The 27,943-nt window shown below is 39.6% G+C and overlaps 1 protein-coding gene and 1 non-coding gene across 3 annotated transcripts; one reads left to right on the forward strand and one right to left on the reverse strand.

The window, feature by feature from the left end:
• On the reverse strand, nucleotides 1–27,674 carry CGAS (cyclic GMP-AMP synthase). Of its 2 annotated transcripts, none has more exons than XM_086707230.1 (5): nucleotides 26,480–27,674; nucleotides 17,918–18,137; nucleotides 12,131–12,367; nucleotides 3,785–3,884; nucleotides 1–1,245 (listed from the first exon to the last, which is right to left on the reverse strand). In XM_086707230.1, the coding sequence occupies exons 1-5, from the start codon at nucleotides 27,110–27,112 to the stop codon at nucleotides 894–896; spliced, it is 1,542 nt and encodes a 513-aa protein (XP_086563356.1). In that variant the 5' UTR covers nucleotides 27,113–27,674; the 3' UTR covers nucleotides 1–893. The 2 variants fall into 2 exon arrangements, with proteins under 2 accessions (XP_086563356.1, XP_025781607.2); XM_025925822.2 differs by having other exon boundaries at nucleotides 3,785–3,887; nucleotides 26,480–27,542.
• LOC112863022 (small nucleolar RNA U13) lies at nucleotides 17,484–17,591 on the forward strand. Its single transcript, XR_003223860.1, has one exon. It is a non-coding gene; the product is annotated as a small nucleolar RNA U13 (small nucleolar RNA).
• Nucleotides 27,675–27,943: the final 269 nt, after the last annotated feature.

The following is a 27,943-nucleotide window of genomic DNA, read 5'->3' on the forward strand; positions in this document are numbered from 1 at the left end:
TACATTAAAATTTTAAAACCTTGTTTACTAAAACACCAAAAATGGTAAAGACACTCCACACAATGAGAGAAGTTATTTGTTACACAGACAACCAACAAAGCGTAAGTATCCAAAATATATAAAGAACTTCTACAAAAAATGAGAAAACAGTAAAATAGCCAATAAGAAAATGTGCAAAATGTATGAATGGGAAAAAAATTAACAAACAGCAGCTGCTTCTAAGTTGAATGCTGCCTGAGCACAGAGGAGAAAGGGTAACATTTGGAAATAGCAGATATGGAAGTACCTGTTTCTTTGAGTGTTGTACCATATGCATGTATTGCCTTTTCAGAAATATATATAAAAGTGTTACTAAATATAATAAAAGTAAGTTGTATGTTTTATATTTATCCATGTGCATTATTCTATATTTTGCTATGACATGGATTTCCTGAGACATGTAGAGATGATGTAGACTTTTCACTTTCTTCTTACTGATTCTGGCATATGTGACAAGACATTGCTTCCAAATATGTTTGAGCATTGAACAAAGTCTGCCATTTTTATGGAGGCAATGATCATTTCTAACGTCTCTTGCAAATTTCTACACATTTGTGCTAGGTGAGAAGTGGTGTTTACTAAGTGCTTGATGAATTTAATTCAGGTGATAAATATTTTGTCCTTTTCATTCCAGTCTGGTAAAGCTTTTATATTGTAAATACGCCTTTTGCTTCTTTATTCCTTGATTAATCTCTTTCCTAGGATAATCAATCTGTTTATACTGATTATAGTTCATTAAGACAAAAGAGTTAAATGATTTACATTCATTTTAGTTAATCATTAATGTGACAAATTTCAAACACTGCAATATTATAAAGTCACTCTAATTCTTGATTCTTTTTAAAAATATAATTTCAAAGTTTATGAAAAACTGGAAATCCATTGTTTCTCTCATATTCAATTTCCTGTGATAGAAATTCTTTACTTATTTTGTCAATTTGGTCCCGAGAGAATAGATTGAATCCAGGAATAAAATAATGCTCAAGATGTTCTATCTTGAGGCACTGAAGAAAGTATGCCACACAGTTATCAAAACAGAGCTCCAGGTCTCTAGTGTGCCAGTGACTGTCTTGTGACTCCTGGGTACACACATGAAAGAAGGCAGTTTTCACATGGTAAGAGGAGAACTTATCCAGTTCCTTTCGGTTTTCAAACTTTATTTTCAATTGTTCTAAAAGATATTTCATTAGTTTTAGACAATATTTCCTGTTGAATAAAAAAGAAAACCACTTATTTTTATTTATTGACAACCTGCTTCATTCCACAAAAAGCTTTAGGCATGTTACAGGAAAAAAATACAAAGATACAATAAACAGGGGTGCCTGGATGGCTCAGCCGGTTTAAGTGTCCAACTCTGCTCAAGTCATGATCTCACAGTTTGTGAGTTCAAGCCCCACATCAAGCTCTCTGCTGTCAGCACAGAGCCTGCTTTGGATCCTCTCCCTCTCTCTCTGCCCCTCCCCTGCATGCTCTCTAAAATACATAAACATTAAAAAAAAGATACAAAAAAAAGATACAATAAACAATACAGACATTATAATATATAAAAAATTAAAAATAAAGATATATAATTATAGGCCATTCTAGAACCTGTTTTGAAGTTTCAAACACATTTTATTCTCCCCTCTTCTTTTAGCTTAAATATTTTATTCTATCAGGATAGATTCAACTATATGAAACTGGCAGATATTTATTCATCCAGTCATTTAGTACCTAGAAAAATCTCATTTTAATTTTTACAAAATGGGGGCAGATGACTGGCTCAGTCTGTAGAACATGTGACTCTTGATCTCAGGGTCATGAGTTCAAGCCTCATGTTGGGCATATAGCCTACTTAAAAAGATAATAAAATAAATAAATGATTTTTACAAAATGATTTTGTCTTACTAAGCTGCAAATATTTAATTACTCATCCCGTTATTTAGTAGTTAACAAAATTTAACGTTTATAAAACTATTTAGGCTTATTAGAAATATAGGGGCACCTGGGTGGCTCAGTCTGTTGAGTGTCTCACTTCGGCTCAGGTCATGATCTCACTGTGAGTTCGAGCCCCACGTCAGGCTCTGTGCTGACAGCTCAGAACCTGGAGCCTGCTTCGGATTCTGCGTCTCCCTCTCTCTCTGTCCTTTCCCCATTCATACTGTCTCTCTCTGCCTTACTGCCTCTCTGCCTAGCATTTTCAAAAAATAAATAAATGCTAAAAAAAAAAAAAAATTAAGAAAAAAAGAAATATATTTTTTGGGGGTTGCCTGGCTGGCTAGTTGGGAGGAGGGTACAGTTCTTAATCTTGGGATCATGAATTCAAGCCCCACATGGGTATAGAAATTACTTAAATAAAACTTTAAAAGGGGAGGGGGTCCCTGGGTGAGTGGGTCAGTTGGTTAAGCACCCAACTCGTGATTTTGGCACAGGTCATGATCTTGTATTTGTGGGTTTGAACCCCACGTTGGGCTCCATGTGGATGGTGTGATGCCTTCCTGGGATTCTCTCTCTCCCTCTCTGTGCCACTCCCCCACTCTCTCTCTCAAAATAAATAAATAAACTTGAAACAATTTTTTAAACTTAAAAAATAGAAAAGATATTTTTATTTTTTTAATTTAAAATCTTTTATGGTTTTTTTTTTTTTAATTTTTTTTTCAACATTTATTTATTTTTGGGACAGAGAGAGACAGAGCATGAATGGGGGAGGGGCAGAGAGAGAGGGAGACACAGAATCAGAAACAGGCTCCAGGCTCTGAGCCATCAGCCCAGAGCCCGACGCGGGGCTCGAACCCACAGACCGCGAGATCGTGACCCGGCTGAAGTCGGACACTTAACCAACTGCGCCACCCAGGCGCCCCTTTTATGGTTTTTTTTTTTGAGAGAGATAGAGCAGGGAAGGGGCAGACACACACACACACACATACACACACACACACACGCACACACACACAGATAGAATCCAAAGCAGACTTCAGGCTCTAAGCTGTCAGCACAGAGACCAATGTGGGGCTTGAACCCACGAACCGTGAGATCATGACCTGAGCTGAAGTTAGATGCTTCATCAATTGAGCCACACAGGCGCCCCAGGAAATATATTTTTCTTAATGCCTGTTTCAAAGCCTACATATGAAGCCTTAATCTCCCGTGCCTGCATGTGGGCATTGTTTTGACCTTTTAACTTTTGTGACCCTTCTACTAGACAACTTTAGAAACTCGAATGATGAGTTTGAAAACTCTTTTCAATCTCAGCTCTTTACAATGCATATGTTAACAAGAAAAATAATTACCTCTTAGTGTTGTTCCAAGTAGATCTAATCAGTCCCTGGCCTTCACCACGAACAAACCATCTCAAAGCAGGCACCAGTATCCAATAAGAGTAATCTTTTAGTCTCCTCCCATTATGTGACATTAATGCTCATTACCTTAAAGCAACCAGACGACTAAGACACATCCAATTGTCGTGGCTAGCCATGGCGAGTGTTTATATCCTCTCACTCTGTCCTACTTCATACAACTATCTGATCCAGGTTCAGGACTTACTATGCTCCCTGGCCTTGCCTTCTAACACTATTTCCTTGGTCCCTTGGATCTGGCTTCCCCGGTTTCATGCTCACACTCTAGATAATACTCCAGGGTCGATCCAGCCATGCGCTGCCCCCAGGACTCAACTCAACAATGATCATCTTCAGATTGGAGCTATGAAATCAACAAAGAATTAAACATTCCATTGGTAATTTGCCATTTAACAAAATAATGAAGTTACCTGCAACACTTCATCCCATTAATTTCACAGCATGTTTTAGATTGTCCGTGACTTTTCAAAATGTCCTTTTCAATGTGAGAGAAAGATAGCCGCCACGTTTCTTCTTAATTTCAAAAAAAAAAAAAAAAAAAAGTACTTTATCAAAAGCATCCATATATAAACAACACAATACTCAAATTATTTCATTAAAATATCACTCTGGAAGATTTCTAAAGGGAGACAGACCAAAAGAAATGAACACATAATGTAATTACATATTAAAACAAGTGATCTGAAAGGAAATAATGGGTTGAAATAGGAAAAATGGAGGGGAGCATCAGGAGCATAATATAGTTAGCATGATAAGATGAATGTATTACCTTTTATATATTGCTAAATTCAGTTTAATATTTTGTTTCAAAAATAATCTGAATCAACTGATTCAAAATTTTTGTTTATTTTTTTATACCATCCTTGCAAGTTTTGGTATTCATGTAAAATGAGCTAGGGAACATTTCCTTTTTTTCTACTCCTTGGGAGAGTTTATATAAGAATAAAATGATTCCCTCCCCCACTTCTAGAGTTTTACCATGGCCATCTCTTTTACATTCGTCTGACTATCCTATTATCTAGTTGTTTTTATACCAGAAATATATGATTGGTTTGTAATTTAAAAATTAATCAATATACTGTCTCATTAACAGAATAAAGGAAAAACATATGGTCATCTCAATAGAAGCAGAAAATGCAGCTAATAAAATTTAATATATATAATTTAAACAAAAAACCTCTCTCAGCAAAGGTAGATTTTAAAAAACCTAGCTATGATAATATAAGGCAAAAAGTTGAGGTTTTTCCTTTGAAATTAGGAAGACAGGATGTTGGTTATCCTCATTTCTGCCAGTGAGGGAAGGAAAAACAGGGACATAGCACTGGAAAGGGAGAAATAAAGCTATTATTATTGAAAGATGATAAAATTGTATACATAGAAAATACAAAAGAAGCTGGGTGACAGGTACGTGTATGTTCTTCAGTCTACTTTTCTATTGGTTTCAAACTTTTCATAATAAAAAGTTACAACTTCCTATGAGTAAATCTAACAAAATATATACAAAACTTAAATAGAAAACTTTAAAACTTTGGCACAATAACACTGAGATCAATGGAACAGAATAGAGAACCCAGAAATGGACCCACAAACGTATGGCAAGCTAATCTTTGACAAAGCAGGAAAGAATATCCAATGGAATAAAGACAGTCTATTCAGCAAGTGGTGCTGGGAAAACTGGACAGCGACATGCAGAAGAAGGAACCTGGACCACTTTCTTACACCACACACAAAAATAAACTCAAAATGGATGAAAGACCTAAATGTAAGACAGGAAGCCATTAAAATCCTCAAGGAGAAAGCAGGCAAAAACCTCTTTGACCTTGGCCACAGCAACTTCTTATTCAACATGTTTCCAGAGGCAAGGGAAACAAAAGCAAAAATGAACTATTGGGACCTCATCAAAATATAAAGCTGCTGCACAGTGAAGGAAACAATCAGCAAAACTAAAAGTCAACCGACAGAATGGGAAATGATATTTGCAAATGGCATGTCAGATAAAGGGTTAGTATCCAAAATCTATAAAGAACTTACAAATTCAACACCCAAAAAACAAATAATCCAATGAAGAAATGGGCAAAAGACATGAATAGACACTTCTCCAAAGAAGACATCCAGATGGCCAACTGACCCATAATAAATGTTCAACATCATTCATCATCAGGGAAATACAAATCAAAACCACAATGAGATACCACCTCACACCTGTCAGAATGGCTAACATTAACAACCCAGGCAACAACAGATGTTGGCGAGGATGTGGAAAAGAGGATCTCTTTTGCATTGTTGGTGGGAATGCAAGCTGGTGCAGCCACTCTGGAAAACAGTATGGAGGTTCCTCAAAAAATTAAAAATAGAACTACCCTATGACCTAGCAATTGCCCTACTAGGTATTTATCCAAGGGATACTGGTATGCTGTTGTGGAGGGGCACATGCATCCCCATGTTTATAGCAGCACTATCAACAATAGCCAAAGTATGGAAAGAGCCCAAATGTCCACCAATGGATGAATGGATAAAGAAGATGGATATATATATACATATATATATATATATATACACACACACATATATATATACATATATATATACATATATATGTATATACATATATATATATTTACACATATACACAATGAGTATTACTCAGCAATCAAAAAGAATGAAATCTTGTCATTTGCAACTACATGGATGGAACTAGAGGGTATTATACTACGTGAAATTAGTAAGTCAGAGAAAGAGAAATATAGGACTTCAATCATGAGGACTTTAAGAGACAAAACAGTTGAACATAGGGAAGGGAAGCAGAAATATAAAAACAGGGAGGGGGACAAAACATAAGAGACTTAAATACAGAGAACAAACAGAGGATTACTAGAGGGGTTGTGGGAGGATGGGCTAAATGGGTAAGGGGCATCAAGGATTCTACCTCTGAAATCATTGTTGCACTATTCTAACTAACTTGGAGGTAAATTTAAAAATAAATAAATAGATAAAAAAAAAAGGAAATTCTAAAACTTCACTGAGAAGTATTAGAGGAAATCTAAATAAATAGAGATGTGCACCCTGTACATGGATTGGAAGACTCATTATTATAAATATATCAAGTCTCCCCAAATTTATCTATAGATTCAATGTACCCTCAATCAAAATTCCAAAAAAAAAAATGTTTTTGTGGAACTTGACAAGAGGATACCAAAATTTTAATGAAAACACAAAGGCTCAAGAATATCTAAAACACTCTTGAAGAAGGACAAAGTGGGAGAGTTTGCTCTACCAGATAATCAAGATTTCTAAAGCTACATTATGTATGATACTATGGTATAGCACAAGGACAGACAGAGGTTTTAATTGGACAGAATAAAGACTTTAGTAATAGCTACACAATATATAGACAATAAATATATGGAAAAGGCACTGGGCTAGGGGTGCTCATTACTGTATAAATCCATTTATGAAATCCACTTATGCCATTCTGGAAAAGGCAAATCTATAGAGATAGTAAACAGATCAGTGGTTGCCAGAGGGTTGAATAAATGAAGCATGGGGGGCTCTTTAAGGCAGTGAAGCTATTATGTAAAGGTAGATACATGATACAAGGCATTTGTCAAAATCAGAACAACTCTATAGCACAGTGAACCCTGAAGTATGACAACTTTAAAAAGTCATTTAAGAGGTCAAGTAAGCCCAGGAAATAACGCAGACCAGCAGAAGGGACTCTAACTATATTACAAATGTATGAAACAACCTCCTTGAAGGGGGCTGGTGTAGAAACAAAAAAACCTCCCTGAAGGAGGGGGATGGAAGCAAAGAAAGTTACTTTGGAAATGTTGTCTCTGAGATTGAAGGCAACAGAAACCGTACATAAGCTCTGTATTCCAGTTGATAACAATATAAATACAGGCGGTTACACATAGAAATGTTAGATATCTGTATACACTGGGGTCACTATATGTATATATATTTCCTTGCTCTTTTAGCTGAGAGTGATGACACCCTGGTAGCAAAGCACGCATAGCGCCCTGATCTTGGTTTCTAGTACATTTCCCAATAAAAGGATCCAGGGCTACTTGGAGAAATGGCTGATTCTAGGACTGAAGCAGGAAATACACAAGATGAGCCTGGAGCCTCTTGTAGTTACCAGAAAGTGAGTTACTACCAAAAACAAAATAAAACAAACTCCACCCCCAACTACAGGGGAGTATGTCAAGGGATACAGCAATCAACTGGAAGAGCTCTCAAAGGCAAAAGCTGAAACAATTTAAACAATAAAATTAAGTGGTACTGGATTATAGCTCAACATAAAAAAAAAATACCCATGAGTGCTTACTAATATGACTGCTTAAGTAAATAAATAAATGGGGAAAAGGAGACAAATCTCCCATAAGGAAGAATTCCAAATAATTTATGTAAATACTGTGCTCTAAAAAGGTGGAGCATAACTCCGCCATTCTTTTTTTTAATGTTTATTTATTTTTGGTGGGAGGAAGACGGGGGGAGGGGCAGACAGAGAGAGATACAGAGAATCCAAAGCAGGGTCAGACTATCAGTGCAGAGCCTGATGTAGGGCTTGAACCCTCGAACCATGAGATCATGATTTGAGCTGAAGTCAGATGCTTACTTACTGAGCCACCCAGGCACCCCAACTCCCCAATTCTTATGTGTGAATTGTGCACAGTGACTTCCAAATAGAACAGTATGAAAAAGGGGAAAAAGAGTAACAGTGGAGAAACCTGACAAATGGCTTACCTCAGCCTGGTTCAACGACAACCATGCTAAGTCATGTTCGTGGCATGTGCCTTTGATAGGATATGATGAGAATGGCATTACCTCTGTTGTCTTCCGCCCAAAACCCAGAACTCCAGTTTAATCACAAGAAGACATCAGACACCTATCAATGAGGGACATTCTACAAAAGACCTGACTGGTGCTCCTCAAAACTATCAAGGGCACCAAAAATAAGGAAAGACTGAGAAACTGTTACAGTTAAGAGGAGCCTAAGATGACATGATGACTAAATGTAATGTGGTACCCTACATAGGATCCTGGAACAGGAAAAGGGAGATTAGGTAAAAACTAAGAATATCAGAATTAAGTATGGGCTTTAGTTAACAATCAATATTTGTTCATTAATTATGACAATGTAGCATATTGATGTAAGATGTTAAAGATAAGGAAACAGGTATGGAGTATATAGGAACTCTACTATCTTTTCAATTTTCCTGCAAATCTAAAACTATTTGAAAGTTAAAAGTTTATTTTTGAAACTACATTGAGATTTCACTTCTTACTTTTTGAATTATTCGCGAAAATTCCAAAGTTTAAGGAGTTTGGTTGCTGAGAGTGAAATAGGTACTCTCATACATGGCTGTGGGAATGCAAATTGTGCAGTCCCTAGGGGGTGATCTGGAATGTCCAGCAGATTTATATATGGATTTACTCCTTCATCAGCTGTAAAAACAGACTGAAAAAAGAAATGAGTGCTACCTTTATATAAAGCCAAAACTCTATCTTCAAAATATCTCACTAACTGAAAAAAGGGAGGTGTACTTTTTATCTTAAAATATAAAGGTAGGGGCGCCTGGGTGGCGCAGTCAGTTAAGCGTCCGACTTCAGCCAGGTCACGATCTCGCGGTCCGGGAGTTCGAGCCCCGCGTCAGGCTCTGGGCTGATGGCTCAGAGCCTGGAGCCTGTTTCCGATTCTGTGTCTCCCTCTCTCTCTGCCCCTCCCCCGTTTATGCTCTGTCTCTCTCTGTCCCAAAAATAAATAAACACTGAAAAAAAAATTAAAAAAAAAAAAAAAGATAAAGGTATACGGGGTGTCTGGATGGCTCAGTTGGTTAAGCATCCGACTTTGGCTCAGGTCATGATCTTGCGTTTCAAGAGTTCGAGCCCCGCATCGGGCTCTGTGCTGATGCTCAGAGCCTGGAGCTTGCTTCCGAAGCTGTGACTCCCTCTCTTTCTGCCCTTCTACCGCTCATACTCTGTTTCTCAAAAAATACATAAATGCTAAAAAAAAAAAAAAAAAAAGATAAAAGTATATATTTACTTACACGACCAAACGAAAAACAATAAAGAGGGTTTCCAGTCAGGGAAGGAGAGAACAGTGTAGAGCAAACATGAATGGAAGCTGTGGTCCTCTAGAAATTCCTTTTTCTGTAGCTTTGACTTTGGAACCATGTGAATGCCTTATACATTTATGAGACAAAATTAAGTCAAAATTGAAAATCTAGCATGTAAAATTTAAAACCATAATGAAACAAACAAACCTAAATATTTTGAGTTGGGTAGCTTAACCACCTGGAGAAATTCTTTCAAGTGGATTTAAGCTTGGTATTTTGACTGTCCTTTTATCTTAAGAACAAAAGAACTACAAAAAATCTTAAAGTGTTTTTTTTTTTCCAATTATACTCTTGATAACAATGCTGGTATTATTTTGAAACAGGTGGAAAGATTTTTAAAATTCTTAAAAATTTATAAGTAAAAACCAAACAAATCATATTTTAAAAAATATAGCTTATAAGACCAGAACATTTAAAGTAAAATGTTTGGAAAGAGAAAAACTAAAATAGGTGATATACATGTCTGCAATCTAGTATGAATATTTTCACTGCTAACATGCCCCTCTGTTCAGTCTTTCAGATAGAGATGGGGGTGGAGGGGCATACCTGCCTGAACACAGATCATCTGCAATGAAAGGAGGAAAACAGCCAAGGGTAATGGAGAGCAAAGGTCAGCTGAGCAACCATCACAAGCATCCACTTTCATCTCAATGCAAGGATGTGAGGAACTACCCACAGGGCCACTGAAAGACTCTCTCATCCTTAATTTGATTTGTCTCCCAGTCTTGCCCACAGCAGTCAGTAGCAGACCACTAAGAGGGTGGTATGGGTCCTGTTAAGATTTCTGTACCACATACAGTGAGGGTTTCTTGGGGCAGCTATTCTAGAAATTATCCAGGGGTGCAACCCCTTTACAGAAAGCTATGTTCCTTTTACAAAATTATGAATAATGATATATGTAATATCCTCTTACAAAACAACTTTTCTTGCAGAAAAGGACTCCTATATATGCACGATATAAAAAGTTATCATGAGTCCACAAAACATAAGCCATCAAACTAAGCATGATCAATGAATTCCAAGATTTGTTCAGAATACTAATTTGTAACGTGGTTCATACGTTTCATGATCTTCTCCATATCCCTGGAATCCAGGTGCACTAGGTACCAAAAGTTCTTAATTTATAAGACAAAAATAAAATAATCAGCTAACCTGATTTTAGGTAGACTAACTCAGCCTTGAATGTTTTAGCTGTAGACTAACTCAGAACCTGAATGTTACCCAAGAGCACCATCTGAAAACCTGTTCTTACCTGTGAGGCCAGAGTACACAGGTGAGAAGACCAACTGTAGCTGAGGATGCAAAGGTCTGCTAGCTGCATGAGGAGCAGTGGAAGGGGAAGAAGACAGAAGAAAAGAAGTATGGCTGGCAATGAGAGTCTAGACTCTGATAAATTAATAATATATAACTGCCTTGTGCTGAACTAGGGATTTTATTTTTTAATACTTATTTTTTTTTTAATTTTTTTTTTCAACGTTTATTTATTTTTGGGACAGAGAGAGACAGAGCATGAACGGGGGAGGGTCAGAGAGAGAGGGAGACACAGAATCGGAAACAGGCTCCAGGCTCTGGGCCATCAGCCCAGAGCCTGACGCGGGGCTCGAACTCACGGACCGTGAGATCGTGACCTGGCTGAAGTCGGACGCTTAACCGACTGCGCCACCCAGGCGCCCCAATACTTATTTATTAAATAAATAAACAGGGGGAGGGGTAGAGAAAGGGGGATAGAGGATCCAAAGCAAGCTCTGACTTTAGCGAAGCGAGCCCATGTGGAGCTTGAACTCACAAAAAGAACTGTGAGATCATGACGTGAGCCAAGGTCAGACGCTCAACCGACTGAGCCACCCAGGTGTCCCATGAACTGGGATTTTACATAAACTGTCTCATTTTTTCTCTTCCCAGAAATTTTCAAGTAGCTTTTTTTTTTAATTTTTTTTTTTTTTTTTTAACATTTATTCCTTTTTGAGAGACAGAGCATGAGCAGGGAAGGGGCAGAGAGAGAGGGAGACGCAGAATCCAAAGCGGCTCCAGGCTCCAAGCTGTCAGCACAGAGCCCGACGCGGGGCTCAAACTCACGAACTGCAAGATCATGACCTAAGCTGAAGTCGGACGCTCAACTGACTGAGCCACCCAGGCGCCCCGTAAACTTTCAAGTAGCTTTGAGAGACTTGGTTAACTAGCCCAAGATCACACACCTAGTAAGAGAAGAAGACTCAGGATTCAGATCCAGGGCAGTCTGACTCCAAGGCCAGTACTGCCTTTCTCTATTGAAAACAAACTAAAAATAAACTTGAAATGTGGGTGAGATGATATTTTAAAACCAAGTATTTGATATTACTACTACAACTATGCCCTTTTCAATTCCCTTTCTCACCAAACTCTCATCTTGTAGTCTATTTAGCCTTATGGCTCTTGAAATGCCAACCGCACTAGTTACACTGCCCTAGTATTATAACATTAACAGCCCTTGGGTCGCCTGGCTGGCTCAGTCATTAGAGCATGTGTCTCTTGATCATGGGGTAGGAAGTTCAAGCCCTATGAACTGGGCATAGAGCTTACGTAAAAAAAAAGAAAAAAGAAAAAAAACACAGACAACTCTTTAATATGTTTTTAAGTTAACCTTCATATTCAAGATACCTTGAAAACCATTTCCTTCCTTTGCATGCTTGGGGACCAGGTAAAATGGCTGCTGTCTTAGACTGCTTCTAACTTTTGTTCCAAGCCAGTCCTTGACGGGCAGGCCATTCTTGGTGCTAGCAGGCCAGCTGGTGTTTAACTCCAAAGCCAGGGTTATATCCACAGATATTTCTTTAGGTTTTCTAATAAGAAGTGTTACAGCAGGACTCCCTCTCTTCTTCCTCTGGACAATGACATCTGTTTAAACACATAAAAGAGAAGACAGCATTTATCAATCCAATTTTCTTTGAAAATATAGGGAAGATAATATATCTGTAATTGGAGATCTATAAAGTGCTAAGTGTAAGGTGCAAATTAGTTCTAAAGCGAAACTGACCCCACAAAGCAAAGTGTTTTCCTCATTTCACCAGTATTTATCAATACCTACCATGGGGAAGCATTGTCAAGATTCTGTCTGGTATAAATGATGAGGAGCCCATGAAGACCGTGGGCTTTGGGAGTGCTGTGATTAACTTTTCACTTAAATTTATGGATGGCATTTTGGAGGGAAGCCTGGAGAAGAGCCCAGATGAATGGCAGGGAGGAGACAGGCAATCGAGAAGACCACAGCAACAGTCCAACACAGAAGTTGTATGCCTGCAGCATCACAGAGGCAGTAGGCATGAAGACACAGGGAGTGATCCATGTTACTACAGCATTATTCACAACAGCCAAGACATGGAACAACTTAGGTGTCCATGGATGGATGAATGGATATAGAAATTGTGGTACATACATACCATGGAGTATCATTCAGCCCTAGCAAAGAATATCTTGCCATTTGTGACATGGATGAACTTGGAGGGCATTACACAAGGTCAAATAAGCCAGACACAGAAAGGCAAATATTGTATGACCTCACTTATATGTGGAATCTAAAAAAGTAGAATACATAGAAGCAGAGGGTAGGATGGTGGTTACCAGGGGGTTAGGGGTTAGAGAGTGGGGGGAAATGGGGAGATGTTAGTCAAAGGGTACAGAGTTACAGTTATGTAGGGCAAGTATGTACAGAGATCTAAAGTACATCATGATGACCATCGTTAACACTACTACACTGTTTACTAGAAATGAGCTAAGAAAGTAGATTTCAGGTACTCTCACCACACACAGAAAAGGCAACTATGTGAGAAGATAAGTTAATTGGCATGACTGCTGAAATCATTTCACCATGTATATGTGTATTAAAACATGTTGTACACCTTAAATACAGTCGACTTTTGAACAACACAGGTCTGAACTGTACAGGTCCACTTATATGCAGATTGTTTTAGTAAATACAGTATAGCACTGCAAATGTATTTTTTCTTCCTTATGATTTTTTTTAAGTTTTTAAATTCCAGTTAGTTAACATACAGTCTAATATTAGTTTCATATATACAATATAGTGATTCAACACTTCCTTACCACATCCAGTGCTAATCACAAGAAGTGCACTCCTTAACCCCATCACCTATTTAACCCATCCCTCCACCCACCTCCCTTCTGGTAACTGTTAATTTGTTCTCTATAGTTAAGAGTCTGTTTCTTGGGGGGCGCCTGGGTGGCTCAGTCCGTTAGGCATTCAGCTCTTGATTTTGGCTCAGGTCATGATCTCATGGTCATGGGATTGAGCCCCACATCCTGCTCTATCCTGAGTGTGGAGCCGCCTTGGGATTCTTTCTCCCTTTCTTTCTCCCTCATGTGTGTGCTCTCTCAATAAATAAATATTTTTAAAATAGAAAAAAAAAAGTCTGTTTCTTGGTCTGCCTTTCTCTTTTTGTCACTTTGCTCCTTGGCCATGATTGTATAGTGATTAGTACTCTGTGTTGTATCACTCTGCTCCTTTGTTTTATTTCTTAAATTACACGAGTGAAATCATATTGTATTTGTCTTTCTCTGACTGACTTATTTCACTCAGCATAATACTCTGTAGCTCCATCATGTCATCGCAAATGACAAGATTTCATTTTTAAGGCTGAAAAATATTCCATTGTGTATATATAACACATCTTTTTTTTTTTTTTTTTACATCTTCTTTATCCATTCATCAATCAATGGACACTTGGGCTGCTTCCATATCTTGGCTAATATAAATAATGTTGCTATAAACATAGGGGCGCATGTATCCCTTTGAATTAGTGTTTTTGTATTGAGTAAATACCCAGTATTGCAATTGCTGGAGTATATGGTAGTTCTATTTTTAACTTTTTGAGGAACTTCTCTACTGTTCCAGAGTGGCTGCATCAGTTTGCATTCCCATCAACAGTACACAAGAGTTCCTTTTTCTCCACATCCTCGCCAACAACCATTGTTTCTTGTGTTTTTGATTTTAGCCATTCTGATAGGTGAAGTGATACCTCATTGTAGTTTTGATTTGCGTGTCCCTGATGGTAAGTGATAATGAGCATCTTTTCATGTGTCTGTTGGCCATCTGCATGTCTTCTTAGGAGAAATGTCTGTTCATGTCTTCTGCCCATTTTTTAATTGGATTATTACTTTATATATTTTGGATACTAACCCTTTATCAGATATGTCATTTGTAACTATCTTCTCCCATTCTGTAGGTTGCCTTTTAGTTCTGTTGATTGTTTCCTTTACCATGCAGAAACTTTTTTATTTAGACGCAGCAATCCCCTTTGATTTTCTTTAACATTTTCTTTTCTCTTGCTTACTTTACTGTAAGAACATAGTATATGATACATATACAAAATGTGTGCTAATCAACTGTTTATGTTATTAGTAGGGCTTCCAATCAACAGTAAGCTCTTGGTAGATAAGTTTTGTTAACTTATACACAGATCATTATGTGTATTTTTTGTTAAGTTATACATAGATTATTATGTGTATTATACACAGATTTTCGACTATGTGGGGTGGTGCCCCTAACTGTCCTGTTGTTCAAAAATCAACAGTATATAGAGATTGTATTATTTTTTTAAAAGACACAAGTAGCAGAAGTGAGAGGAATTAAAGAGGTTCAAATCAACAGAACTAGTAGATGGACTAAATCTGTAAGGAAAAAGGTAGAAGTCTGGAATGCCATCCCAGGATTTTGGCCTGAGAAATGAATGATGTCGATTTGATTCTTCAATATGGAATAATCAAAAGGAAGAAAGATTGGGCTGAGATGTATTTCATTTTAGACACACTGAGCTCTAGGTGTTTGGAGAACACCCAACAGGAGATGGCTACTGGGCCGGTGGCTTTGGTGGAGAGAAATTCAGTATCTCTAGATGAGATACTGGCTTTGGGATTGGGAGGTATACAAGCAATAGTTAGAGACTACTCCCAGATAAGACTTCTGGAAGGGACCATAATGAGAGAGAAGAAAGAGGACCAAGGAGAAAATCCTGGAGAATGCCCTCATTTTGCTATCACTAAATCTGTAAAACTACCCACTTTTTACCCATTATATCCTTCTACCCTCCTATTACTACTGAGGAAGCGTACACCCCCCTTTCAAAGGCTACCCCTGCACATGGTGTCTGGATTCCTTCTTTCTTACCTTCTTAACCACCTTGTTTTTTCAACTGTTCCCTCTCTCCTCCATCAGTGGGTGCCCCCTCCCTACTGGATCATTCCTGTCTTTATACAAAGGATTCCAGTATCTCTCATTCTAAAATATGCCTCTCTTGACCCCAACCTACCTCTTCCCCATGCTGACTCTCCTTTCGATGTCCTTTACAGCTGAAAGTTTGTAAAGATATGCCTACACACACCCCAGTGAAACTGCTAAGTCCAAGTTACCAACTCCCACAAAACTGAAGACCAAATCCAGTGGTTTTCTGAATGTCAGTAGCACTCTACACACTGACCACTCATTCTGCACTTAGTCTCCTTTTGCTCCTTCTCTTCTCAACCTCTAATGGGATCCTCTTCTTGCCACTCTGCTTAACACTGCAACTCCCCCTCCCCCATCCCATTGCCAACACTTTTCACCACAGGACTTACTACTTTCTAGTAGTGAAGATAATTATGTTTTCCATTTGTTATGAATTATATGTCTGTCCCTACATAACTAAGGTACAGAAGGGTGAGGATCTTCATTTATTTGTTCATTACTATATCCCAAACACCTAGAATATCTGGCACATTCGATGATCAATGAATACTGATTCATGAATAAATTAATCAATGCTCTCTGCCTATGTGGTCTCATCCACTGCCAATGCCATTTATGTGTTTACATATAGCCCAAACATATCCTCTGAACTTCAAACCCATATCCAATTACATACTTGATACACTCACTTCAACGTATCACAGGAATCTCTAACTTAAAATCTCCAAAGCCAAAAACTCCTAATCCATACCCTAAAATACATTCCTCCTCAGTCCTTCCCATTAGAAAAGGGCACAATCGGGGCGCCTGGGTGGCGCAGTCGGTTAAGCGTCCGACTTCAGCCAGGTCACGATCTCGCGGTCCGTGAGTTCGAGCCCCGCGTCAGGCTCTGGGCTGATGGCTCAGAGCCTGGAGCCTGTTTCCGATTCTGTGTCTCCCTCTCTCTCTGCCCCTCCCCCGTTCATGCTCTGTCTCTCTCTGTCCCAAAAATAAATAAACGTTGAAAAAAAAAAAATTAAAAAAAAAAAAAAAAAGAAAAGGGCACAATCAATCCACACAGGTGCTCAATCAGAAACCTGGAGGCCTTCTTTAATTCAATCCTCTTGAACCCCCTACACTTAATCCAGAAGTAAGCATTGCTACAGCTTGGATGTGTCTGCTTCTCTCCATTCCCACCTCCATCGAAGCCACCACTATCTTTCACCTGAATTACTTCAATGTCTTCCTTTTTCTTTCCTTTTTTTAATTTGCCTTTTTATAATATCTTCTCCAGAGAAGCCAGAGTAAACTTTTAAAAATACAAAGCAAATCATCACTCCCTAATTAAAACTTGATTTCTCAATGAACATGGTATCAATCTGAATTCATTTCCAGGATCTACAAGTCCTTGCAGTATGGTCCCTGGCCACCTCTTCAACTGCATTTCATGTCACTCTTCCCCTTGTCCACATAGGCCTCTTTTTGTTCCTTTAACTTGCCAAGCTCTCTTCAGCCTTGGGGTCTTACTCCATCCCAGTTGCTACTACTTCTCCCAGTTCATTCCCTTCAGAGCACTTAATGTAATTTGTGTTTACAAGCTTTAAGAGGGGATTTCATGCAATCACATGTAACCAGTGGCACAGGCAGCCATTCAGTGAATGTCCAATGAAAACCAAACTGAACAAATCAACCTTTAGGAAGAACACAAAGAAAATGTAGTAACTAAAATCAAGAGCAAAGAGTTGTTTCTAAGAAGAAGTGGTCAACAAGGAAGTTAAGAAAGATCAGGAAAGGATCCTTTTGTAGTTCATTAGTGTGATGACTGGGTGTCCAAGCTGCTGTGTGACAGACATGTGCCTCACTCAAGCCCTGTTATGAAGTAGGCACTTTACCTCTCTGATGTGGGGAGAAAAAAAAGATCATGAGAGGAGTGTACATTGGCAATTAGTAGGTATAATTAGACCTTTAAGAATCAAAAGCCAAGGAGCACCTGGGTGGCTCAGTCAGTTGAGCATCCAACTCTTGGTTTCAGCTCAGGTCATGATCTCACAGTTCTTGAGATCAAGCCCTGAGTCAGGCTCCATACTGACAACTTGAAGCCTAGGATTCTCTCTCTTTCTCTCTGTCCCTCCCCTGAGCACACACATGAGCATCCTCTCTCTCTCTTTCTCTCCCCCTCTCAAAATAAATAAAATTTTCAAAAAAGAATCAAAAGTCAAAATTCTTACCTTCAATGTTTTCAATTTCTTTCTTAATGATTTTCCTAAACTTCAACAGCATCTTAGAAGCTGATAATATTTCCCCTTCTAAAAACGGACTCAGAGGATTTCCTTTAGGATTTCTTTTGAACTTCACAAAGTAATATGCACCACTGTCGCGATACTCTTCTAGCTGAATTCTGGAGACCTCCAGTTTGAACATAATATCAAATTCATTAGGAGCAGAAATCTAAGAAATAGTAAAAAATACTCGCTTGTGAATATTTTCCAAGCAACACAATTTTTTTCTTGAAATTTCTGCTTAAAACCCCCACTCTGAAAAGCAAGATCCCTAATATTTATACCCTCTGGGAGTGGGACTGGTGGAGCGAAGAGAGCAATGTTGCTTTGATTGGTAGGTTCCATACCCTTTTTTTAAAACCAAGAGTATGCGGGGTGCCTGGGTGGCTCGGTGGGTTAAGCGTCCGACTTCAGCTCAGGTCATGATCTCACGGTCTGTGAGTTTGAGCCCTGCGTCGGGCTCTGTGCTGACAGCTCAGAGCCTGGAGCCTGTTTCAGATTCCGTGTCTCCCTCACTCTCTGTCCCTGCCCTGTTCATGCTCTCTCTCTGTCTCAAAAATAAATAAACGTTAAGAAAAAATTTAAAAAAAATAAAAAAATAAAACCAAGAGTATGCATTATTTTTATAATTTAGAATAATTTTAAATGATATCATGCAAGCTTTAAAAATCTGTACCAGTTTTTTTTCTGAATTTACAGATTAATAAAATTAAAAACCTTTAAGTGCTATTTTTTTTTTTTAATTTTTTTTTTCAACGTTTATTTATTTTTGGGACAGAGAGAGACAGAGCATGAACGGGGGAGGGGCAGAGAGAGAGGGAGACACAGAATCGGAAACAGGCTCCAGGCTCTGAGCCATCCGCCCAGAGCCCGACGCGGGGCTCGAACTCACGGACCGCGAGATCGTGACCTGGCTGAAGTCGGACGCTTAACCGACTGCGCCACCCCGGCGCCCCAGTGCTATTTTTTATTGACAAGACACACACTCCAGCCACCCTCTTGTCACAGTGGTCTAAAAAAATGTGTGTAGCCATGTGCTGGCTAGTTGAGCAAAGGCCTTCTCGTTATAGTTTCTGGTCACCCAAGTGAGTGTTAGTTCCAACTCATAGTGTCTTTAACCATAGCATTTTAGGAGCATCAAAGAATCTTTTTCATCCTCACAATAATAAATGAATCAGCAATTATAATAAATGATCATTTTTCTTATATTAAAAATGCCACAAAGGGACATGTGGGTGGCTCAGTTGGCTGAGCATCTGACTGTTGATTTCAGCTCAGGTCATGATCCCAGGGTCATGGGATTGAGCCCCACGTTAAGATTCTCTTTCTCCCTCTGCCCCTCTCCCTGACTCATGTTCTCTCTCTAAAATAAAATAAAATAAAATAAAATAAAATAAAATAAAATTATTTAAAAAGCCACAGGGGGAGACTGGGTGGCTCAGTTGGTTAAGCATCAGGCTCTTGATTTCATCTCAGGTCATGATCTCATGGTTTGTGGGATTGAGCCCCATGTTGGGCTCTTTACTAACAGCTCGGAGCCTGCTTGGGATACTCTCTCCCTTTCTCTCTGCCCCTCCCATGTGCACACATGTGCGTATTCTCTCTCTTTCCCAAAATAAATACACATTTAAAAAATAAATAAATAAAATTTAAAAAGCCACAAATCTTTCATTAGTCAGGAGCATGCTTCAAGTACAGCTATTGGACTGTACTGTTCAAGAAGGTACCTATATGTCTAGTGACCATGTGAAACGTGGCTAGTCCAAATTGAGATGTACTGTCCCGTATACCAAATTGTGTCCTCCCAAAATTAATATATTGAAGCCCTAGCCCCAAATGTGACTGTACTTGGAGACAGGGCTTTTAGGAGTTAATTAAGGTTAAATGAGATCATGAGGGTAGGGTTCTAATCTAATAGGATTGGTGGCCTTCAGAGGAGAAGGAAGAGGAGGAGAAGGAGGGAGATCCCTTTCTCACTGCCCACACATAAGGAACAGAATGAGGACCCAGGGAGAAGGTGGCTGTCTGTAAGCCAGGAAGAGTCCCCACCAAAACCTAACCGTGCTAGCACTCTGATCTTGGACTTCCAGCCTCTAGAACTCTAAGAAATTTGTGTTGTTTAAGCCACTCAGTTTAAAGTATTTTTGTTATGGCAGTCTAAGCTGACTAGGGTATAATATGAGGGTCAAACACTTGGAAGTGACATCAGTGGGAATGAATTAAGAGCCTCTGAAAATCCACTCTTCCATAAAAGCAACAAGAACATGGGCAGAAATGGTCAATTCAATTTTTCAGGTCTGTAAATTAACCAAAGGCTTGCAACAATCCAGGGAGGCTTTATTCAAGAAAAATGGCTGAATCCCAAAAGGAACTGTGAACTTTGTGGGCACTACCCTGTTCTCATCCACAGAGCACAGAAGGTTCTCTTATTCCCATTCACTCTCAGAAACCCTCCACCAAGAGTAGCTACTATTCTAACAACATAGATGAGGTTCACCTGTTTGGAAACACCATATAAACTGAATCATATAAAATGTACTCTATTACATGTGACTTCTTTCACTTAACATGTTTATGAGATTTACTTGTTACATGTATTGGTAGTTTGTTCTTTTTCATCTTATGAAACATTCCATTGAATTAATGCAATTTATCACAATACACTTACTTATTCTGTTGTGAGTATTTGGGTCATTTCCAGTTTTTAACTATTACAAAGCTGTTCTGAGCATTCTTATATATGCCTTTTGGTGGACATGAGCAGTCATTTCTATTGTGTATATGCCTAGCAGAACTGCTGGACCACAGGATAAGCATGTCTTTAACTTTAGAAGAAAGTGTCAATTTTCTAAAAGGGTTGTACCAATGTATCCTCCCTTTATCAATATAAGGGAGTTTCAGTTGCTCCACATCTTCTCCAAGATGGAATTGTCAAGTCTAAAAATTTTAGCCATTCTAGTGGATACATGTGTAGTAGAATCACGTCATGGTTTTAATTTACATTTTCCTGATGATTAATGATGTTGAACATCTTTTGTGTTTGTTGCTATTTGGATTATATACTAAAGCATCTATTCAAGTCTTTTGCTCAATTTTAAATTGGTTTGTCTATCTTTTTCTTACTGATTTGTACTAGTCCTTTGTCATATGTACATATTGAGGTATATGTTTAAGCATCTGTTTTTGTTTTTTTTTTTAATTTTTTTTTCAACGTTTATTTATTTATTTTTGGGACAGAGAGAGACAGAGCATGAACGGGGGAGGGGCAGCGAGAGAGGGAGACACAGAATCGGAAACAGGCTCCAGGCTCTGAGCCATCAGCCCAGAGCCCGACGCGGGGCTCGAACTCACGGACCATGAGATCGTGACCTGGCTGAAGTCGGACGCTTAACCGACTGCGCCACCCAGGCGCCCCTAAGCATCTGTTTTTGTACAAACTAAAGATGTCATATGTACATATTGAGAGTATATGTTTAAGTATCTGTTTTTGTACAGAGTATCTGTTTAAGAAATATTTGTACATCCTATTATTATGAAGACATTCTTCAATGTTTTTTCTAGAAACTTTGTTGTTTTGCCTTTCATCTTTAGGTTTATTATATATCTTTAAAATTGTTTTTTAATGTTTCTTCATTTTTGAGAGAGAGAGACAGAGAGACAGAGAGAATGAGCAGCGGAGGGGTAGACAAAGGAAACACAGAATCTGATGCAGGCTCCAGGCTCTGAGCTGTCAGCACAGAGCCCAATGCAGGGCTCGAACTCACGAACAGTGAGATCATGACCTGAGTCAAAGTAGGATGCTTAACTGACTGAGCCACCTGGGTGCCCTATTATACATCTTGAATTAATTTTTGTGTATCATGTGTAGTAGGTGGGTGTCAAGTATATACAATTGACCCAATACTGATTACTGAAAAAAGTCATCCTTTCTCCCATTGAATTACACTACTGCATATATTTTGTATTGAATTGAATTATATATGCAGGTCTGTTTCAGGACTTTCTGCTCAACTGGCCTATTTATCTATCATTGCACCAATAATAACTGCTTAATTAGGGTCGTTTTATAGTAAGTCTTGCTCCTTGGTAAGGAAATCCTCCAACATTTTCTCCTTTAGAACTGTCTTGGCTATTCTAGGTCCTTTGCATTTCCACATAAATTGTATAATTAGCTTGTCAATTTAAACAAAAAAATTGATGGGATTTTGACTGAACTGCATTGAATCTATGCAGATCAACTTGAGGAAAACTGAACATGATATAGATTTCCATTTATTTAGTCCGTTTTCAAATTTACTCAGCAATGTTTTGAAATTTTTATCATCTTTAGCAAGTTATTCCTAAAATATTTGATGTTCTTGATGCTATTTAAATGGTATTTTTACATTTCATTTGCACTTTTGTTGTCGTTAGACTATTGAAGTACTTTGATTTCTGTTTACTGACTTTGTATCCAGTAACCCTGATAAATTCATTGATAACAGTTGAGTAACACAGATTTGAACTGGGTAGGTCCACTTATACATGTTTTTGTTGCTTTTTTAAAAAAATAGTACAGTATTGTAAATGAATTGTGTCTTCCTCACGACTTTCTTAACATTTCTTTCCTTACTTTATTGTAAAATACAGTATATAATACATGTAACATACGAAGTATGTATTATTCATACTGTTCATCAAAAAGGCTTCCAGTCCACAGTAGACTCTTAGTAGTTAAGTTTTTGGGGACTCAAAAGTTATACGCAGATTTTTAACTGCATGGGTGGGGAAGGGTCGGTGCCCCTAGCCCCTGTGTCGTTCAAGGATCAACGGTATTTCTAATAGTTTGTACAAAAATTCAATAAAGTCATCTGCATAAGTAAGTTTTATTACTCCTTTTCCGATCTTAAGCATCTTTTCTTTTTCCTGCTTTGTTACATGGGCTCTATGTATTCCTTTATTTCCTCTTTTCTTGTTCAACATTATGTTTGTAAGATTCATTCATGTTGTTGCATGTGGTTGAAGTTTATTTCTTTACTGGTTAATGTACCACTGGCTAAAACCACTACAATTACTTGATTTCTATATAACCTTTCACTCAGCCCAAACTATATGATTAGTAAAATGCAAAGAGGCAAAGAGAATATTATAGAATGGCAATTACACAGAGAATTTCTACAAGAAATCTTCCAAATTTCATCTAGAACTTGACAATATTACAATAATATATATGAATAAAAATGTGTCAATATGGAACCAAGTAAATAAATTACTGAGAGATATATTTTGTATCTGTCCTTTTAACAATTAGAAAGAGTTTGGAATCCAATTTTGAAATCCAAGTGTATGCATAACAGAAGAAAATATACCAAAAGGATAACAGTGAATAAAATAAACAGGAATAATATTGCTCTTCTTTATCCTTTTCCTAATTTCCCAAGGACATCAACATGGAAGAGGGGTGAATATGGAAAAGGCTGAGAAAAGTGGTATGTAGGTGGGAATAGCCATGGGAGCCTGCTAGAGGATTAACTGCTAGAGCCAGGCACTGAATCAACTCTACAATGAATATATATATATATTTTATAATCAGTTTTTAAAAATCAATACATGTTTTAGATAAAACAAACTTCATTCCGTTTCTTCCATCAGTGCATGATTTTAAAAAGGAGGGGCAGGGCACGTGGGTGGCTCAGTCGGTTAAGCGGCCGACTTCGGCTCAGGTCATGATCTCACAGTTTGTGGGTTCGAGCCCCACATCAGGCGCTGTGCTGACACCTCAGAGCCTGGAGCCTGCTTTGGATTCTATGTCCCCCTCTCTCTCTGCCCCTCCCCACTTGTGCTCGCGCTCTCTCTCTCTCTCTCTAAAAAATAAACATCAAAAAAATTAAAAAAATTTTTTTAAATAAAAAAATAAAAATAAATAAAAAGACAGGGCACCTGGCTGGCTTAGTCATAAGAGCATATGACTCTTGATCTGAGGTTGTAACTTCAAGCCCCATGCTGGGTGTAGGGATTACTTAAATAAAACTTAAAAAAAAAACATTGGGGCACCTGGGTGGCTCAGTTGGTTGGGTGTTGGACTCTTGATCTCAGGGTCCTGAGTTTAAGCCCCATGGGGTTATAGCGCTTAAAAAAAAAAAAAAAAAAAAAAAAAAAAAAAAAAAAAAAAGACTGGCTCTGATTGGAAACTGTTCTTTTTTTAAAAAAAATTTTTTTTAACGTTTATTTATTTTTGAGACAGAGCATGAACGGGGGAGGGTCAGAGAGAGAAAGGGAGACACAGAAACTGAAACAGGCTCCAGGTTCTGAGCTGTCAGCACAGAGCCCAACGTGGGGCTTGAACTCATGAACTGCGAGATTATGACCTGAGCCGAAGTTGGACGCTTAACCGACTGAGCCACCCAGGCACCCCTGATTGGAAACTGTTCTTTAAACATCTTATTCTGCCTGGGTGGTTCAGTCAAACATCCAACTGCAGCTCAGGTCATGTTCTCACAATTCATGGGTTCGAGCTCCACATCAGGCTCTCTGGTGTCAATGCATACATAGCCTGCTTCAGATCCTGTCTCCCTCTCTCTCTGCCCCTCCCCCATGTGTGCACGTTCTCTAAAAATAATCATTCTTTTTAAGTCTTATTATCCCATCCATATAATTGAACAGATTGATACTTATACAATAAGAATTACACTTAATGGGCCACCTGGGTGGCTCAGCCCGTTAAGCGACTGACTCTTGATTTTGGCTCAGGTGATGACCTCATGGTTCTGGAGTTCAAGCCCTGAGACCAGCTCCAGGCTGACAGTGCAGAGCCTGCTTGGGATTCTCTGTTTCTCCCTGCTCTCTTTCTCTTGTGCACACACGCTCGCTCTCTCGCTCTCTCTCTCGAAGAATCATACTTAAGACAATCTAATGAAAGTTCTGCTCACTTGGCTTTCAAAAAACTTTTAGATGGAATTATAAAGTCTTCAGTGCTAAAAGAGTTTAAGATTCAAAGACTGATACATACACTGTCTTTTTGACAATAAACAAAAACATCACTGAGTCCACACCAATGAAATGAACAGCTGTTTAAGCTACAATTTATGTAAAATGTTCTGTGACAATGGAGTTTAAAATCTAGGTGGCAGTCAAAACAGAAAATATATGAAAGGTTTAATTTCACTGAAAGCTATCAGGTTAAATGCTTATAATGGGAATGAAATCTGAATCTGCTACCCTGAGAAGGCAGAGGTGTTAAGAGAGACCATCCATCTTTTCTTCTTGAGCACATTCATTCATTCATTTGCTTGAATGCTTGCTATGTGTTAAGGCTTAGAGATACAAAGATGCAAAATATTTGGCTTGCTATCTTAAGAGTTTATAATCCTAAATCCTAAATCTAGAGTTTAATAATCATCTACTTTTGGAGAGCAGTTAACTGAATAAAGCCAATACATAACTCTAAAATAAATTACAATTACCTAATAAGGAAATATTCTCAGCCTCAGTTTCTGTTCATGCTACTCCTAAGATCTTATACAGATCTAACAGAGGTGCACGGTCCAGCCCTGAAAAATCTGACACCTTAAGCCAAAACACAACTAGAAATCTGTCACCGGTCAGGAAACAAACTCCAGTCAGGAACCTGTTCCTAAATTTTCAATTCATACTGGAATGAAGATAATTCAGCCACACACAAATGGGATGTGGAATACATACTTAAAAACAATCACATTGGATGTGTATTTAGGGAGTACGCTTTTTTAGTATCTATAGATTTTCTCTTAATTTTTAAAGAACATCACTCAACGGGGTGCCTGGGTGGCTCAGTCGGTTAAGCCTTGGACTTCAGCTCAGGTCATGATCTCACAGTTTGTGAGTTTGAGCTCCGCATCGGGCTCTGTGCTGACAGCTCAGAGCCTTCATGAAGCCTGCTTCGGATTCAGCGTCTCCCTCTCTCTCTGCCCTTCCCCTGCTCACACTCTGTCTAATAACTGAATGAACGTTTAAAAAATAAATAAAAAATAAGGAACATCACTCACTGTGAGCTTCCTATGACATCTGTATAAGAAATTGGGGAGAGAGGAAGCTGGGAGCAGCTGGAAGATGTTTTTCCTATGCAGTTTTTCCCATAGGAAAATGTTCTTAGATATACTGATTTTGTGGAATTTTTCGCAGACCACTCCTAATTATCCAACTCAGAATTTGACTAGGGAACACCAAGTATAGCACTGTTACAGAAACTCAGTACAAAGCTGCTTGCATGAATGAATCCATATATTTGAATTCCCCCAACAGCAGGGTCTTGACAAGAGCTGGCAACCAAGCTAGCTGTATATTCGTGGGATGTATAGATGGAGAAACGAGCAACTGTTCCCCTTTTGGGGTACAACTATGTCACAGGCCACAAGAGAACAAGAGTCTGAGTTACTTTCGAAGGGAAGTGAGGGAACGTCGGAGTTGGGACTATCCGACAGGCTGGGGAGAGGGACGAGGAAAAATGGGCCCAGCTAGCCGCGGGAACCGGAGGGGAGGTGCTGGGCGGCTCACCTTCACATGCTCGTAGTAGCTTCCGGTGCGCAGCAGCCCGACGTCTTTGAACTCGGAATCACAGCTCTTCAAGCCCCGCAGCAGGTGGTCCACAACCTTGTTCACAGTCTCAGCCGCCAATGAGATTTCCTGGCGCCTCAGCCTCAATTTGTCTAGCACCGCCCGGGGATTCCAGCCGCCGGGCGCCGCCCCCGAAGCTGAAACTAGCGGGCCAGGGCTGGGAAACTCCGTGGGCTCTGGCGGGGGTCTCTGCTCCCCAGCGGCGCGCGCGCTGCCCCTGCGGCGAGAACTAGCCCTGGAAAGGGGCGGCCCCGCCGCCGGAGGCTCCAGCTTCGCCGCCCGAACCGCCTGCCCCTCCACCGCGTCCTCAGCGCCCAGAAGCGCCTTTTTGGCGCGGGCACCCCGCGCGCGTACCTGGGGTCTCTCCGGGGAGCCGGGGGTGCTCCTCCTCTGCAGGGATCCCGATGCCCCGACTGCGCCGCACTTCCGTGAGTTGGGTCGGGTAGCCCCAGGGGCGGACGGAGATTCGATGGGCTCCTCCCGGAGACTCTTCACTCCCTGAGCCGAAATCTTGGAGGTAGCGGTCGCGGCCTTTGAAGCTGCCCTCGTGGCCTTTCCGCCCCGGTGATCCATGGCTGGCGCTCTCTGCTCCCCGAAAGCCGGGAGACTCGGCTTCGCGAAAAGGCCGAGGGAGGAGAAGCCAGCAGTCAGAGCGAGAAATGAAACTTAAAAATCTGGCGGGAACGCAGGAAACAGGGCGGGGAGCACGCACCCTGGGTGAACCCTGGGAGTTCCCTGGGAGCTACGCCCCGCCCACGGTGGTGCGAAAGATGCTAACTTTCTCACCCGGCAGTGCAAGCGACGTGGCTGGGCGGGAAAGCACGCTAAAGCGGAGGGAAGCAGAAAACACTTTCCGGAGCTTTGAAACAAAGTTTGACGGATTTGCTCGCTTCCTGCCTCAAAGAATTTTTGGAGAACTACAGACCTTCTTGCACATTGAAGCTGGCAGAGAAACTTTTTATTTTTATTTTTTTATTAATAAAATTTTTAAATTTTATTTTTGAGAGAGATGGAGAACCAGCAGGGGAGGGGCAGAGAGAAGGGGAGGGATCTGAATTCACAAACGGTGATATCATGACCTGAGCCAAAGTCAGCCGTTTAACCGGCTGAGCCACCTAGGCGCCCCGACTGAGAAACTTTATTTTTTTTTTAATTTTTTTTTTCAACGTTTATTTATTTTTGGGACAGAGAGAGACAGAGCATGAACGGGGGAGGGGCAGAGAGAGAGGGAGACACAGAATCGGAAACAGGCCCCAGGCTCCGAGCCATCAGCTCAGAGCCTGACGCGGGGCTCGAACTCACGGACCGCGAGATCGTGACCTGGCTGAAGTCGGACGCTTAACCGACTGCGCCACCCAGGCGCCCCGAGAAACTTTAAATGTAAGTTTAAGTGAGGGGTCTTTT

This window comes from Puma concolor, chromosome B2 (assembly GCF_028749965.1).
Source record: "Puma concolor isolate L17-30 chromosome B2, mPumCon1.1.hap2, whole genome shotgun sequence".
Lineage (NCBI taxonomy): Eukaryota > Metazoa > Chordata > Mammalia > Carnivora > Felidae > Puma > Puma concolor.